The sequence below is a fragment of the Micromesistius poutassou genome (genome assembly GCF_964030765.1).
Source record: "Micromesistius poutassou genome assembly, contig: SCAFFOLD_4797, whole genome shotgun sequence".
Taxonomy (NCBI): Eukaryota; Metazoa; Chordata; class Actinopteri; order Gadiformes; family Gadidae; genus Micromesistius; species Micromesistius poutassou.
Genome location: NW_028177613.1, coordinates 1 through 15,964, shown reverse-complemented (window position 1 = coordinate 15,964; position 15,964 = coordinate 1). Strand labels below are relative to the sequence as shown.

Here is a 15,964-nt window from a genome sequence, read left to right as displayed (position 1 = left end):
GACCTAATGCACCTCCTACTAGGACCTAATGCACCTCCTACTAGGACCTAATGCACCTCCTATAGGACCTAATGCACCTCCTACTAGGACCTAATGCACCTCCTACTAGGACCTAATGCACCTCCTACTAGGACCTAATGCACCTCCTACTAGGACCTAATGCACCTCCTACTAGGACCTAATGCACCTCCTACTAGGACCTAATGCACCTCCTACTAGGACCTAATGCACCTCCTATAGGACCTAATGCACCTCCTATAGGACCTAATGCACCTCCTACTAGGACCTAATGCACCTCCTACTAGGACCTAATGCACCTCCTATAGGACCTAATGCACCTCCTATAGGACCTAATGCACCTCCTACTAGGACCTAATGCACCTCCTACTAGGACCTAATGCACCTCCTACTAGGACCTAATGCACCTCCTACTAGGACCTAATGCACCTCCTACTAGGACCTAATGCACCTCCTATAGGACCTAATGCACCTCCTACTAGGACCTAATGCACCTCCTACTAGGACCTAATGCACCTCCTATAGGACCTAATGCACCTCCTACTAGGACCTAATGCACCTCCTACTAGGACCTAATGCACCTCCTACTAGGACCTAATGCACCTCCTACTAGGACCTAATGCACCTCCTACTAGGACCTAATGCACCTCCTACTAGGACCTAATGCACCTCCTACTAGGACCTAATGCACCTCCTACTAGGACCTAATGCACCTCCTATAGGACCTAATGCACCTCCTACTAGGACCTAATGCACCTCCTATAGGACCTAATGCACCTCCTACTAGGACCTAATGCACCTCCTATAGGACCTAATGCACCTCCTACTAGGACCTAATGCACCTCCTACTAGGACCTAATGCACCTCCTACTAGGACCTAATGCACCTCCTATAGGACCTAATGCACCTCCTACTAGGACCTAATGCACCTCCTACTAGGACCTAATGCACCTCCTACTAGGACCTAATGCACCTCCTACTAGGACCTAATGCACCTCCTATAGGACCTAATGCACCTCCTACTAGGACCTAATGCACCTCCTATAGGACCTAATGCACCTCCTACTAGGACCTAATGCACCTCCTACTAGGACCTAATGCACCTCCTACTAGGACCTAATGCACCTCCTACTAGGACCTAATGCACCTCCTATAGGACCTAATGCACCTCCTATAGGACCTAATGCACCTCCTATAGGACCTAATGCACCTCCTATAGGACCTAATGCACCTCCTATAGGACCTAATGCACCTCCTATAGGACCTAATGCACCTCCTATAGGACCTAATGCACCTCCTACTAGGACCTAATGCACCTCCTACTAGGACCTAATGCACCTCCTACTAGGACCTAATGCACCTCCTACTAGGACCTAATGCACCTCCTACTAGGACCTAATGCACCTCCTATAGGACCTAATGCACCTCCTACTAGGACCTAATGCACCTCCTACCAGGACCTAATGCACCTCCTATAGGACCTAATGCACCTCCTATAGGACCTAATGCACCTCCTATAGGACCTAATGCACCTCCTATAGGACCTAATGCACCTCCTATAGGACCTAATGCACCTCCTACTAGGACCTAATGCACCTCCTACTAGGACCTAATGCACCTCCTATAGGACCTAATGCACCTCCTACTAGGACCTAATGCACCTCCTATAGGACCTAATGCACCTCCTATAGGACCTAAGGCACCTCCTACTAGGACCTAATGCACCTCCTATAGGACCTAGTGCACCTCCTATAGGACCTAATGCACCTCCTATAGGACCTAATGCACCTCCTACTAGGACCTAATGCACCTCCTACTAGGACCTAATGCACCTCCTATAGGACCTAATGCACCTCCTATAGGACCTAATGCACCTCCTATAGGACCTAATGCACCTCCTATAGGACCTAATGCACCTCCTACTAGGACCTAATGCACCTCCTACTAGGACCTAATGCACCTCCTATAGGACCTAATGCACCTCCTACTAGGACCTAATGCACCTCCTACTAGGACCTAATGCACCTCCTATAGGACCTAATGCACCTCCTATAGGACCTAATGCACCTCCTACTAGGACCTAATGCACCTCCTATAGGACCTAATGCACCTCCTATAGGACCTAATGCACCTCCTATAGGACCTAATGCACCTCCTATAGGACCTAATGCACCTCCTATAGGACCTAATGCACCTCCTACTAGGACCTAATGCACCTCCTACTAGGACCTAATGCACCTCCTATAGGACCTAATGCACCTCCTACTAGGACCTAATGCACCTCCTATAGGACCTAATGCACCTCCTATAGGACCTAATGCACCTCCTATAGGACCTAATGCACCTCCTACTAGGACCTAATGCACCTCCTATAGGACCTAATGCACCTCCTATAGGACCTAATGCACCTCCTACTAGGACCTAATGCACCTCCTACTAGGACCTAATGCACCTCCTACTAGGACCTAATGCACCTCCTATAGGACCTAATGCACCTCCTAGGACCTAATGCACCTCCTATAGGACCTAATGCACCTCCTACTAGGACCTAATGCACCTCCTATAGGACCTAATGCACCTCCTATAGGACCTAATGCACCTCCTATAGGACCTAATGCACCTCCTATAGGACCTAATGCACCTCCTATAGGACCTAGTGCACCTCCTACTAGGACCTAATGCACCTCCTACTAGGACCTAAGGCACCTCCTATAGGACCTAATGCACCTCCTACTAGGACCTAATGCACCTCCTATAGGACCTAATGCACCTCCTATAGGACCTAATGCACCTCCTATAGGACGTCTGCCTTCAGTCTGATATAGTCGCGCCGCGCACACTTTACATTCCCTTTCATGTTTAATCAAATCTAATCTTCATTGATTTTAATCTCCAGGTGATATTAATTGATTTTAATCTCCAGGTGATATTAATTGGATGTGATCTCCAGGTGATATTAATTGATTTTAATCTCCAGGTGATATTAATTGGATGTGATCTCCAGGTGATATTAATTGGATGTGATCTCCAGGTGATATTAATTGAATGTGATCTCCAGGTGATATTAATTGGATGTGATCTCCAGGTGATATTAATTGGATGTACTCTCCAGGTGATATTAATTGGATGTGATCTCCAGGTGATCTGTATCCGAGACGGTAGCACGGGTCAGCTGATCATCGATGACCTCACAGGGCAGGAAGAGCGGGCACCTGGGGTCGGCCAATCGTGGCGCGTCCAGAGCCCTCTGTATGTGGGCGGGGCCCCGCCAGGACACGCCCACAAGAATATCCAGGTATGTTTACTTTAAATATACTATATTGTTATAGCAATATAAAAATATATATGTGTATCATCGGTTGTATTAGTGTTATACATATTAATGTGTATATTAATCGTTATATTCTATAGTCTCTCCAGAGCCTCTCTGGGTGTTAATGTTATATATATATTACTGTATTAATCGTTATATTCTATAGTCTCTCCAGAGTCTGTCCGGTTGTGTTAGTGTTATTTACAGTATGTTACTGTATTAATCGTTACATTCTACAGTCTGTCCAGAGTCTGTCCGGTTGTGTTAGTGTTATTTACAGTATGTTACTGTATTAATCGTTATATTCTACAGTCTCTCCAGAGTCTGTCCGGTTGTGTTAGTGTTATTTACAGTATGTTACTGTATTAATCGTTATATTCTACAGTCTCTCCAGAGTCTGTCCGGTTGTGTTAGTGTTATTTACAGTATGTTACTGTATTAATCGTTACATTCTACAGTCTGTCCAGAGTCTGTCCGGTTGTGTTAGTGTTATTTACAGTATGTTACTGTATTAATCGTTATATTCTACAGTCTGTCCAGAGTCTGTCCGGTTGTGTTAGTGTTATTTACAGTATGTTACTGTATTAATCGTTACATTCTACAGTCTGTCCAGAGTCTGTCCGGTTGTGTTAGTGTTATTTACAGTATGTTACTGTATTAATCGTTACATTCTACAGTCTCTCCAGAGTCTGTCCGGTTGTGTTAGTGTTATTTGCAGTATGTTACTGTATTAATCGTTATATTCTACAGTCTGTCCAGAGTCTGTCCGGTTGTGTTAGTGTTATTTACAGTATGTTACTGTATTAATCGTTACATTCTACAGTCTGTCCAGAGTCTGTCCGGTTGTGTTAGTGTTATTTACAGTATGTTACTGTATTAATCGTTACATTCTACAGTCTGTCCAGAGTCTGTCCGGTTGTGTTCGGCGCTTCATGCTGGACGGCCGCCAGCTGTCCTCGGCCTCCGCGACCTTCGGGGCCACGCCCTGCTACGACGGGCCCCGGGAGCCCGGAACCTTCTTCTCCCAGGAGGGGGGGTACATCGCCCTGGGTAACCACGGCAACCCGCCACCCATCCAGTGTCCAGTATATCATCGTTCATAGTGATGTCATAAGTCATAATTATGTCATCGTTCATAATGATGTCATAAGTCATAATTATGTCATCGTTCATAATGATGTCATAAGTCATAATTATGTCATCGTTCATAACGATGTCATAAGTCATAATTATATCATCGTTCATAACGATGTCATAAGTCATAATGATGTCATAAGTCCTAATTATGTCATCGTTCATAATGATGTCATAAGTCATAATTATATCATCGTTCATAGTGATGTCATAAGTCATAATTATGTCATCGTTCATAATGATGTCATAAGTCAATTATATCATCGTTCATAATGATGTCATAAGTCATAATTATATCATCGTTCATAGTGATGTCATAAGTCATAATTATGACATCGTTATGAACGATGTCATGGTTCCCAGTGACTCAGAGGACAGGGGGTAACATCTGTTCAGCCCCTCCTCCCCTGCTGGGAGAGGGGGGGGGGGTCAGCAGGAGTTGAAGTGTAGGCCGGGCTCCTGGCAGCAGCTGAGGTCTCATGTTTCCCCCCCCCCTCTCCCCCCCCCCCCCAGACGAGACGGCCGTGCTGGGCCGGCGCCTGGAGCTCTCCCTGGAGGTGCGCCCCCGTGTGGCCACCGGGGTGCTGGTGCACATCCAGGCGGCCGAGGAGGAGTACATGACCGTCTACCTCCACCACGGAGCCGTGAGTACCCGCCGGACCGCCTCCCCTCCTGGGGGGGTGATGTAACCTGCTGGTGTAACGTGCTGGTGTAACGTGCTGGTGTAACCTGCTGGTGTAACCTGCTGGTGTAACGTGCTGGTGTAACGTGCTGGTGTAACGTGCTGGTGTAACGTGCTGGTGTAACCTGCTGATGTAACCTGCTGATGTAACCTGCTGGTGTAACGTACCAGTGTAACCTGCTGGTGTAACCTGCTGGTGTAACCTGCTGGTGTAACGTGCTGGTGTAACCTGCTGGTGTAACCTGCTGGTGTAACCTGCTGGTGTAACGTGCTGGTGTAACGTACCAGTGTAACGTGCTGGTGTAACCTGCTGGTGTAACGTGCTGATGTAACCTGCTGGTGTAACGTACCAGTGTAACGTGCTGGTGTAACCTGCTGGTGTAACCTGCTGGTGTAACGTGCTGGTGTAACGTACCAGTGTAACCTGCTGGTGTAACCTGCTGGTGTAACGTGCTGGTGTAACGTACCAGTGTAACGTGCTGGTGTAACGTACCAGTGTAACCTGCTGGTGTAACCCGCTGGTGGCTGGGTGTGCAGGTGGTGGTCCTGGTGAACGTGGGGGTCCGTCAGTTCCTGACAGAAGTGGCTCCGCGTGGCGGGCTGTGCACCGGGGCCTGGCACCGCATCACCGGTGAGTTATGTTGTCATGGTGACGCGCGGTGTGTTTGGGTTGCTGTAGTGACGAGAGGTGTGTTTGGTTGTCATGGTGACGCGCGGTGTGTTTGGGTTGCTGTAGTGACGAGAGGTGTGTTTGGTTGTCATGGTGATGTGTGGTCGTGGTGGTGACGCGCGGCGCGTCTGTTCCCAGTGATCCGCGATGCCAACGTGGTCCAGCTGGACGTGGACTCCGAGGTGGACCACACCGTGGGGCCGCTGAACCTCGTCGCCATGGAGACGGAATCCCCCGTGTTCATCGGGGGGGCGCCGGGTGAGAGACAATACCTTTTATTAACGAGAGAGAGAGAGAGAGAGAGAGAGAGGGGGAGAGAGAGAGAGAGAGAGAGAGAGAGAGAGAGAGAGAGAGAGAATATGGATGATGAGTGATGAGGTTGTGATGATGTCATAGTGAGGTTGTGATGATGTCAGAGTGGTGATGATGTCATAGTGAGGTTGCGATGATGTCATAGTGATGTCGTGATGATGATGAGGTCGTGATGATGTCAGAGTGGTGATGATGTCAGAATGGTGATGATGTCAGAGTGAGGTCGTGATGATGTCAGAGTGGTGATGATGTAGTGATGATGTCAGAGTGGTGATGATGTAGTGATGATGTCAGAGTGGTGATGGCGGTTGTGTCTGTCTGCCCCTGCAGAGGACCTGGTCCCGGAGGGCGTGGCCACCCGGCGGCCCTACGCGGGCTGCATGAGGGGCCTGTCCGTCAACGGCGGCCCCGTCAGCTTCACCAAGGCGGCGCTGGTCAGCGGCGCCGTGGCCGTCGGCAGCTGCCCCACCGCCTAGGACTTCCTGTCCCGTGGCGCCCCCCCCCTCTGCACTTCCTGCTCAATCCATTACGACTTCCGCTACACCTCCTCTCCACTTCCTGTTCAGTCTTATAGTCACTTCCGCTACACCTCCTCTCCACTTCCTGTTCAGTCTTATAGTCACTTCCGCTACACCTCCTCTCCACTTCCTGTTCAGTCTTATAGTCACTTCCTCTACACCTCCTCTCCACTTCCTGTTCAGTCTTATAGTCACTTCCTCTAGACCTCCTCTCCACGTCCTGTTCAGTCTTATAGTCACTTCCTCTAGACCTCCTCTCCACGTCCTGTTCAGTCTTATAGTCACTTCCTCTAGACCTCCTCTCCACTTCCTGTTCAGTCTTATAGTCACTTCCTCTAGACCTCCTCTCCACTTCCTGTTCAGTCTTATAGTACTTCCTCTAGACCTCCTCTCCACTTCCTGTTCAGTCTTATGCCGCCTTCAAAACAGCTCGGAGGTTTGGAAGCTCTTTCGTGTCTTTACGTAAACCTTCCCTTCTTCCGAAAGAAGAGAGTGTTCAGGAAACGCCCCTCAGAGGTTCGTAGGCTACGACACAAAACCGCAGAAACAGATCGTTCTTCAGACTAGACTTCATAACAACTACGAGTACGGACGCCCACAGGGGCCTCTCTGCTCTTCTCTGCTGAATCAGATGAATCCGTTATTAGTAGAACTGCTTGCGATGGTTGAACACGAGTGAGAATTGATCAGGGGGGTTGTTTATAATTGTAAGCTATAATGTATCGTAATGCAAACGTTAGAAGGGGTGTTAAGGCAAGGCAAGGCAACTTTATTTATATAGCACTTTTCATACACAAGGCAGACTCAAAGTGCTTCACATATAAACATTGTCATACAATAAAAGAAAATAATAGATAAGTAAAAAGTAAAATAGATAGAAAATAAAGGCAAAGTTTAAAAAAAACATTTTAGAAAGGCAGAGTTTAAAAAATGCATTTTAGAAAGTGAGAAAATAAAGGCAAAGTTACTAATAAAATTTAAAAATAGAAGCGTTGTAGATTTAAGATTTAGCAGAAAGCTAAAGCAAACATAAAAGTCTTCAGTCTTGTTTTAAAAGCTGTCAGAGTTGGGGCAAGTCTTAAATCCTCAGGGAGTTTATTCCAGCTATTTGTTGCATAGTAACTAAATCCTGACTCTGGGGATAATTAACAGATTGGTCTCAGACCCTAAGCTAACCCTTAACTCGCCTGTTAACGCTCGCTGCAGGTTCACCTTAGTCTATCAGTGAAAGGGGCCGCCGTCGTTGTGGCGTGATCTCGGAGCACTCGGGTTTCTTAACTCCCGCACGAAACCCGCGAGCGGAAAAACTCCGACCCAGCCAGCAGATTGTTCAAAGCACTTTCCTCCGAGCTTAAGGTCCGAACCTCCGAAACTACCGGAAACTTCGAGCATTTTTGAAGGTGGCGTTATAGTACTTATGTCAGAGTGATGTCAGAGTGACGAGGAGTGATGATGTCAGAGTGATGTCATGGTGATGTTATGGTGATGTCATGAGGCCCTTTCTACACCCTTGTTTGTGTTTACTTGTTTGTTGTTTTTCAAACGGGGCGTGTCTCACAGCAACAGAATCCCATCAGAAGAATGTTTTACCATCAGAGAGACGAGAACCGGTGTCACAATAGATTTAGTATTAATGTGGACTTAGTCTTACCCACCCAGAGGAGATCACAGATGTGTGATGAGGAACTCATCCCAGATGCGGAACTCACCCCAGACGTGGAACTCACCCCAGACGTGGAACTCACCCCAGACGTGGAACTCATCCCAGATGTGTGATGAGGAACTCATCCCAGATGTGGAACTCATCCCAGATGTGTGATGTAGAACTCATCCCAGATGTGGAACTCATCCCAGATGTGTGATGTAGAACTCATCCCAGATGTGGAACTCATCCCAGATGTGTGATGTAGAACTCATCCCAGATGTAGAACTCATCCCAGATGTGGAACTCACCCCAGATGTGGAACTCATCCCAGATGTGTGATGCTGAACTCATCCCAGATGTAGAACGTAAATACACATTAATTTGTACACAGCTGTGTTTTTTCCATTCTTTTTCTACTGCGTTCCCCGATGAATAAATCAACTTTTACACTCTCTTGTTGGATTGCATTTGATTTATTTCTGACTAAATGTTCCAGATAATATATTCCATTATGCATGGTAAGGGTTAGCTCATCATGTCATAGTGTGGTACTTTTTTATCTGGGAGACATCAAAATCATAAAAGCCAGATTCCATTGGATGTCTGACTACATTATGCCCAGTTAAGATTCCCTTCTTAATGCAGATACCAATCGTTCTAAATGTCCTACAGCTCTTATGACATTTTTAAACATTGAGAGGTATGCTAATATTTATCTTAACTAATCTTACCTTGTTTATTTTGTATGTATAAATAGATTTGTCTATATAAAATACCCCATGAATGTGAAAACCAGACCAGTAGCACATAATGGGCCAGAATATGGAAGTACAAGCATAGTAGAAGCGATCCCACTCAGGATGGAGATGTATAAAGGATGTATAAAACTATGGAAATAAATATTTATACTACTATGGAAACATCATATATTAATATAACTATGGAAATAAATATTTATACAACTATGGAAACACCAGATATTAATATAACTATGGAAATAAATATTCATACTATGGATACACCAGACTCCAGACGCAACTATTAAACAGCTAAACAGCTCCCCCTGCTGGGGACAGAAGACCGTGAGGAGAAAAAGAGTCATGACAGAGTTGGACATTTCTTTCATTTATTATATTGGGAGCATGGTTCTTAGACAATGTTTAAAGAATTTTAATTATGAACAGTTAATTATTTAATGAATACAACGTGAGTAACACTGTAAACACAACACTTCATTCACGGTGTCTACTCGGTCGGTTTGGTTTCTATGGATACCGAATCACTCGTCGTCATCAACGCGCGACCAATCAGAGGCGGGGAACTCAAAGCTGAAGTCTGTCTGAAGCCTCGTTTGTAAACAAGTGATAGTAATTATAACTTAGATAAACTAAAAACGTACGATTTAACAGCTTATATTAACGACCAACATGACGCAGTCCGTAGTCGTGCAGGGTGAGTAGTGCGAGGTTCATGAAATATTCATAAAGCCAGCGGCGGTTACCGTCATGGAAACAGTCGACAGTTTGTTAACACAACGACTGGGTCAAACTACCTGTATATACTGTACATTTTATCAGTGTGTGTGTGTGTGTGTGTGTGTGTGTGTGTGTGTGTGTGTGTGTGTGTGTGTGTGTGTGTGTGTGTGTGTGTGTGTGTGTGTGTGTGTGTAGTCGGCCAGTGTGGTAACCAGGTTGGGTGTCGGTTCTGGGACTTGGCGCTCAGAGAACATGCACACGTCAACAAGGTGAGTTTTGTGTGTGTGTGTGTGTGTGTGTGTGTGTGTGTGTGTGTGTGTGTGTGTGTGTGTGTGTGTGTGTGTGTGTGTGTGAGTGTGTGTGATATTTAAATGATTCCTAATCCTATATATATATGTATCTCCTAATCCTGTAAGTATATGTCTTTCTCTCTCTCTCTCTCTCTCTCGCTCTCTCTCTCTCTCTCTCTCTCTCTCTCTCCTCTAGAAAGGAGTATATGATGAGGCTCTGGGTAGTTTTTTCCGGAACGTGGACTCAAGGTACTGCCGACCTCGGGTTCAGGGGTCAACCCCGTATCCTAGCTACCAACAGCTTGACCTCTAGTCCTGGGTAGGGGTCAGGGGTCAACCTGTATCCTAGCTACCAACAGCCTTACCTCCAGTCCTGTGTCGGGGTCTGAGGTTAAGGGTCACCTTGTGTTCTTTCCTCACGACAGGGGTGCAGGAACCTGTGACATCGTGGGCGGGAGAATCCAGCAGCTCAAAGCGCGGGTAAATTTAGATTTATTCAGAAGTAACGGAAGGTTAGCGATTCATAATAAGGCCTGGACATTTTCATTGTTGTGTGCGTAGTGCCTGGCATTAACATGACATTAGTGTTTCCATTACTGGTCGTCCACTAGGCGGTGCTGGTGGCTCAGTGTAGTTCTCTGGTCGTCCACTAGGCGGTGCTGGTGGCTCAGTGTAGTTCTCTGGTCGTCCACTAGGCGGTGCTGGTGGCTCAGTGTAGTTCTCTGGTCGTCCACTAGGCGGTGCTGGTGGCTCAGTGTAGTTCTCTGGTCGTCCACTAGGCGGTGCTGGTGGCTCAGTGTAGTTCTCTGGTCGTCCACTAGGCGGTGCTGGTGGACATGGAGGAGGGCGTGGTCGCCCAGATTGTGCAGGGTCCGCTGAGGGACCTGTTTGACACCACGCAGCTCCTGACCGACGTGTCGGGCTCCGGGAACAACTGGTAACCCTACATCTATAGGACTACATCCTACTCCGTCGTAAACATCTTTAACTCTACATCTATAGGACTACATCCTACTGGGTCGTAAACATCTTTAACCCTACATCTATAGGACTACATCCTACTGGGTCGTAAACATCTTTAACCCTACATCTATAGGACTACATCCTACTGGGTCATAAACATCTTTAACTCTACATCTATAGGACTACATCCTACTCCGTCGTAAACATCTTTAACCCTACATCTATAGGACTACATCCTACTGGGTCGTAAACATCTCTAACCCTACATCTATAGGACTACATCCTACTCCGTCGTAAACATCTTTAACCCTACATCTATAGGACTACATCCTACTGGGTCGTAAACATCTCTAACCCTACATCTATAGGACTACATCCTACTGGGTCGTAAACATCTTTAACCCTACATCTATAGGACTACATCCTACTGGGTCGTAAACATCTCTAACCCTACATCTATAGGACTACATCCTACTGGGTCGTAAACATCTTTAACCCTACATCTATAGGACTACATCCTACTGGGTCATAAACATCTTTAACCCTACATCTATAGGACTACATCCTACTGGGTCATAAACATCTCTAACTCTACATCTATAGGACTACATCCTACTCCGTCGTAAACATCTTTAACCCTACATCTATAGGACTACATCCTACTGGGTCGTAAACATCTTTAACCCTACATCTATAGGACTACATCCTACTGGGTCATAAACATCTTTAACCCTACATCTATAGGACTACATCCTACTGGGTCATAAACATCTCTAACTCTACATCTATAGGACTACATCCTACTCCGTCGTAAACATCTTTAACCCTACATCTATAGGACTACATCCTACTGGGTCGTAAACATCTCTAACCCTTCATCTATAGGACTACATCCTACTGGGTCGTAAACATCTTTAACCCTACATCTATAGGACTACATCCTACTGGGTCGTAAACATCTTTAACCCTACATCTATAGGACTACATCTTACTGGGTCATAAACATCTCTAACCCTACATCTATAGGACTACATCTTACTGGGTCATAAACATCTCTAATGATCATGTTCTAACTAAACCCCCTATCAACCCCCTAGAAGGACCTAGCAACCACTTATAACACCATACAACCAGCTAGAACACCCTAGCAACCACCCAGAATACCATAGCAACCACGTAGAACACGGTTTCTAGTCGTCTCATGTGATTGGCTGCTCTTGTCTGCGCGTCCTAGGGCGGTGGGTCACATGACGTATGGCTCGGCCTATCGGGAGCAGATCGTGGACAAGGTCCGCAGGGCAGCGGAGCACTGTGACTGCCTCCAGTGCTTCTTCCTCATCCACTCCATGGGCGGAGGTGGGAACCCTAACCCTAACCCTGACCCTAACCCTAACCCTCACACCCCTAACCCTGAACCCCTAACCCTAACCTCCTGACCCCCTAACCCTAACCCCCTAACCCTGACCCCCTAACCCTAACCCTAACCCCCTAACCCTAACCCCATAACCCTAACCCCCTAACCCTAACCCTAACCCCCTAACCCTGACCCCCTAACCCTAACCCTCACACCCCTAACCCTGACCCCCTAACCCCCTAACCATAACCTTTTACCCCCCTCACCCTCACCCTAACCCTTACCCACCTGCTAACTCTAACCCTCCTAACCCTAACCTCCTAATGTACCCCAAAACCATAAGCCCCTAACCTCTGACCTCTGACCCTGAGTTAAGCCCCTAACCTCTGACCTCTGACCCTGAGTTAAGCCCCTAACCTCTGACCCTGAGTTAAGCCCCTAACCTCTGACCTCTGACCCCTGGCCCTGTGTCAGCTGCCTGACCCCTGACCCTGTGACCCCCAGGCACGGGCTCCGGGCTGGGGACCCGGGTCCTGGGGCTGCTGGAGGAGGAGTTCCCGGAGGTGTGTCGGATCGTCACTTCGGTGTACCCCTCTGACGAGGACGACGTCGTCACCTCGCCCTACAACAGCGTGCTCGCCATGAGGGAGCTCACGGAGCACGCCGACTGTGTGCTGCCCGTGGAGAACCAGGTAGGAGGCCCCGCAGGCCTCACCTGGTGACTCACCTGGTGACTCACCTGGTGACTCACCTGGTGACTCACCTGGTGACTCACCTGTAGTACCTCACCTGGTGACTCACCTGTAGTACCTCACCTGGTGACTCACCTGTAGTACCTCACCTGGTGACTCACCTGTAGTACCTCACCTGGTGACTCACCTGTAGTACCTCACCTGGTGACTCACCTGTAGTACCTCACCTGGTGACTCGCCTGGTGACTCACCTGGTGACTCACCTGTAGTACCTCACCTGGTGACTCACCTGTAGTACCTCACCTGGTGACTCGCCTGGTGACTCACCTGGTGACTCACCTGTAGTACCTCACCTGGTGACTCACCTGTAGTACCTCACCTGGTGACTCGCCTGGTGACTCACCTGGTGACTCACCTGTAGTACCTCACCTGGTGACTCACCTGTAGTACCTCACCTGGTGACTCACCTGTAGTACCTCACCTGGTGACTCGCCTGGTGACTCACCTGGTGACTCACCTGTAGTACCTCACCTGGTGACTCACCTGTAGTACCTCACCTGGTGACTCACCTGTAGTAACTCACCTGGTGACTCACCTGTAGTAACTCACCTGGTGTGTAGTAGTAACTCACCTGGTAACTCACCTGTAGTTAGTACCTCACCTGGTTATTTACCTGTAGTAACTCACCTGGTAACTCACCTGTAGTTAGTACCTCACCTGGTTATTTACCTGTAGTAACTCACCTGGTGTATACACCACTAAGTAAGAGACTGGGACTGGTAACTGGTCTAGAGCTCATAGTGGTTCAGAGAGACTCTGGGACTGGCTGTGACTGTGGGGTGTGTTCTGTGTTCTCCAGTCTCTGGTGGACATCCTGACCGGGGTCCGGCTCCTGTCCCGCGGCCCGGGTCCCGGGGTGAAGGCAGACCTCACCTCCAACCCGGGAGGAGGACCAGAGAAACCCTTCGACAGCATGAACAACATCATAGCCAACCTGCTGCTCAGCCTCACCAGGTAACTCACCCACAGGACTAACCCCACAGGACTAACCCACACAACTAACCCCACAGGACTAACCCCACAGGACTAACACAACTAACCCCACACAACTCACACGACTAACCCCACAGGACTAACCCCACAGGACTAACACAACTAACCCCACACAACTAACACAACTAACCCCACAGGACTAACCCAACTAACCCCACAGGACTAACACAACTAACCCCACAGGACTAACACAACTAACCCCACAGGACTAACACAACTAACCCCACACGACTAACCCCACACGACTAACACAACTAACCCCACACAACTCACACAACTAACCCCACAGGACTAACACAACTAACCCCACACAACTCACACAACTAACCCCACAGGACTAACCCCACACAACTAACCCCACAGGACTAACACAACTAACCCCACACAACTCACACAACTAACCCCACAGGACTAACACAACTAACCCCACACAACTCACACAACTAACCCCACAGGACTAACCCCACACAACTAACCCCACAGGACTAACACAACTAACCCCACACAACTCACACAACTAACCCCACAGGACTAACCCCACAGGACTAACACAACTAACCCCACACAACTAACACAACTAACCCCACAGGACTAACCCCACAGGACTAACACAACTAACCCCACACAACTAACACAACTAACCCCACAGGACTAACCCAACACAACTAACCCCACAGGACTAACCCCACAGGACTAACCCCACAGGACTAACACAACTAACCCCACACAACTCACACAACTAACCCCACAGGACTAACACAACTAACCCCACAGGACTAACCCCACACGACTAACCCCACAGGACTAACACAACTAACCCCACAGGACTAACCCAACACAACTAACCCCACAGGACTAACCCCACAGGACTAACACAACTAACCCCACAGGACTAACACAACTAACCCCACAGGACTAACCCAACACAACTAACCCCACAGGACTAACCCCACACGACTAACCCCACAGGACTAACCCCACAGGACTAACCCCACACGACTAACCCCACAGGACTAACACAACTAACCCCACAGGACTAACCCAACACAACTAACCCCACAGGACTAACCCCACACGACTAACCCCACAGGACTAACACAACTAACCCCACAGGACTCACACAACTAACCCCACAGGACTAACCCCACACGACTAACCCCACACGACTAACCCCACACGACTAACCCCACACGACTAACCCCACACGACTAACCCCACACGACTAACAGGACTAACCCCACACAACTAACAGGACTAACCCCACACGACTAACAGGACTAACCCCACACAACTAACAGGACTAACCCCACACAACTAACAGGACTAACCCCACAGGACTAACAGGACTAACCCCACACAACTAACACAACTAACCCCACAGGACTAACAGGACTAACCCCACACAACTAACACAACTAACCCCACACGACTAACCCCACACAACTAACACAACTAACCCCACAGGACTAACCCCACACAACTAACAGGACTAACCCCACACAACTAACACAACTAACCCCACAGGACTAACAGGACTAACCCCACACAACTAACACAACTCACCCCACACAACTAACAGGACTAACCCCTCACAACTAACACAACTAACCCCACACAACTAACACAACTAACCCCACACAACTAACACAACTAACCCCACACAACTAACACAACTAACCCCACAGGACTAACCCCACACAACTAACCCCACAGGACTAACCCCACACAACTAACACAACTAACCCCACACAACTAACAGGACTAACCCACACAACTAACACAACTAACCCCACACAACTAACCCCACACAACTAACACAACTAACCCCACACAACTCACACAACT

General features: G+C 47.9%; 2 protein-coding genes across 2 annotated transcripts; both read left to right on the top strand.

Annotated features, from left to right (window-relative positions):
• Nucleotides 1-2,949: 2,949 nt before the first annotated feature.
• On the top strand, nucleotides 2,950-8,734 carry LOC311375866 (laminin subunit alpha-4-like). Its single transcript, XM_084490894.1, has 6 exons — nucleotides 2,950-3,313; nucleotides 4,228-4,381; nucleotides 4,979-5,109; nucleotides 5,685-5,778; nucleotides 5,956-6,075; nucleotides 6,460-8,734. The coding sequence occupies exons 2-6, from the start codon at nucleotides 4,264-4,266 to the stop codon at nucleotides 6,603-6,605; spliced, it is 609 nt and encodes a 202-aa protein (XP_084347020.1). The 5' UTR covers nucleotides 2,950-3,313; nucleotides 4,228-4,263; the 3' UTR covers nucleotides 6,606-8,734.
• Nucleotides 8,735-9,606: 872 nt separating this feature from the next.
• Nucleotides 9,607-14,080, top strand: LOC311375867 (tubulin epsilon chain-like; the record flags this gene model as incomplete). Its single annotated transcript, XM_084490895.1, has 8 exons — nucleotides 9,607-9,744; nucleotides 9,963-10,036; nucleotides 10,254-10,306; nucleotides 10,483-10,537; nucleotides 10,879-10,994; nucleotides 12,255-12,376; nucleotides 12,879-13,066; nucleotides 13,926-14,080. Coding segments are annotated over exons 1-8 (788 nt in total), but the record flags the coding sequence as incomplete, so codon positions are not given.
• Nucleotides 14,081-15,964: the final 1,884 nt, after the last annotated feature.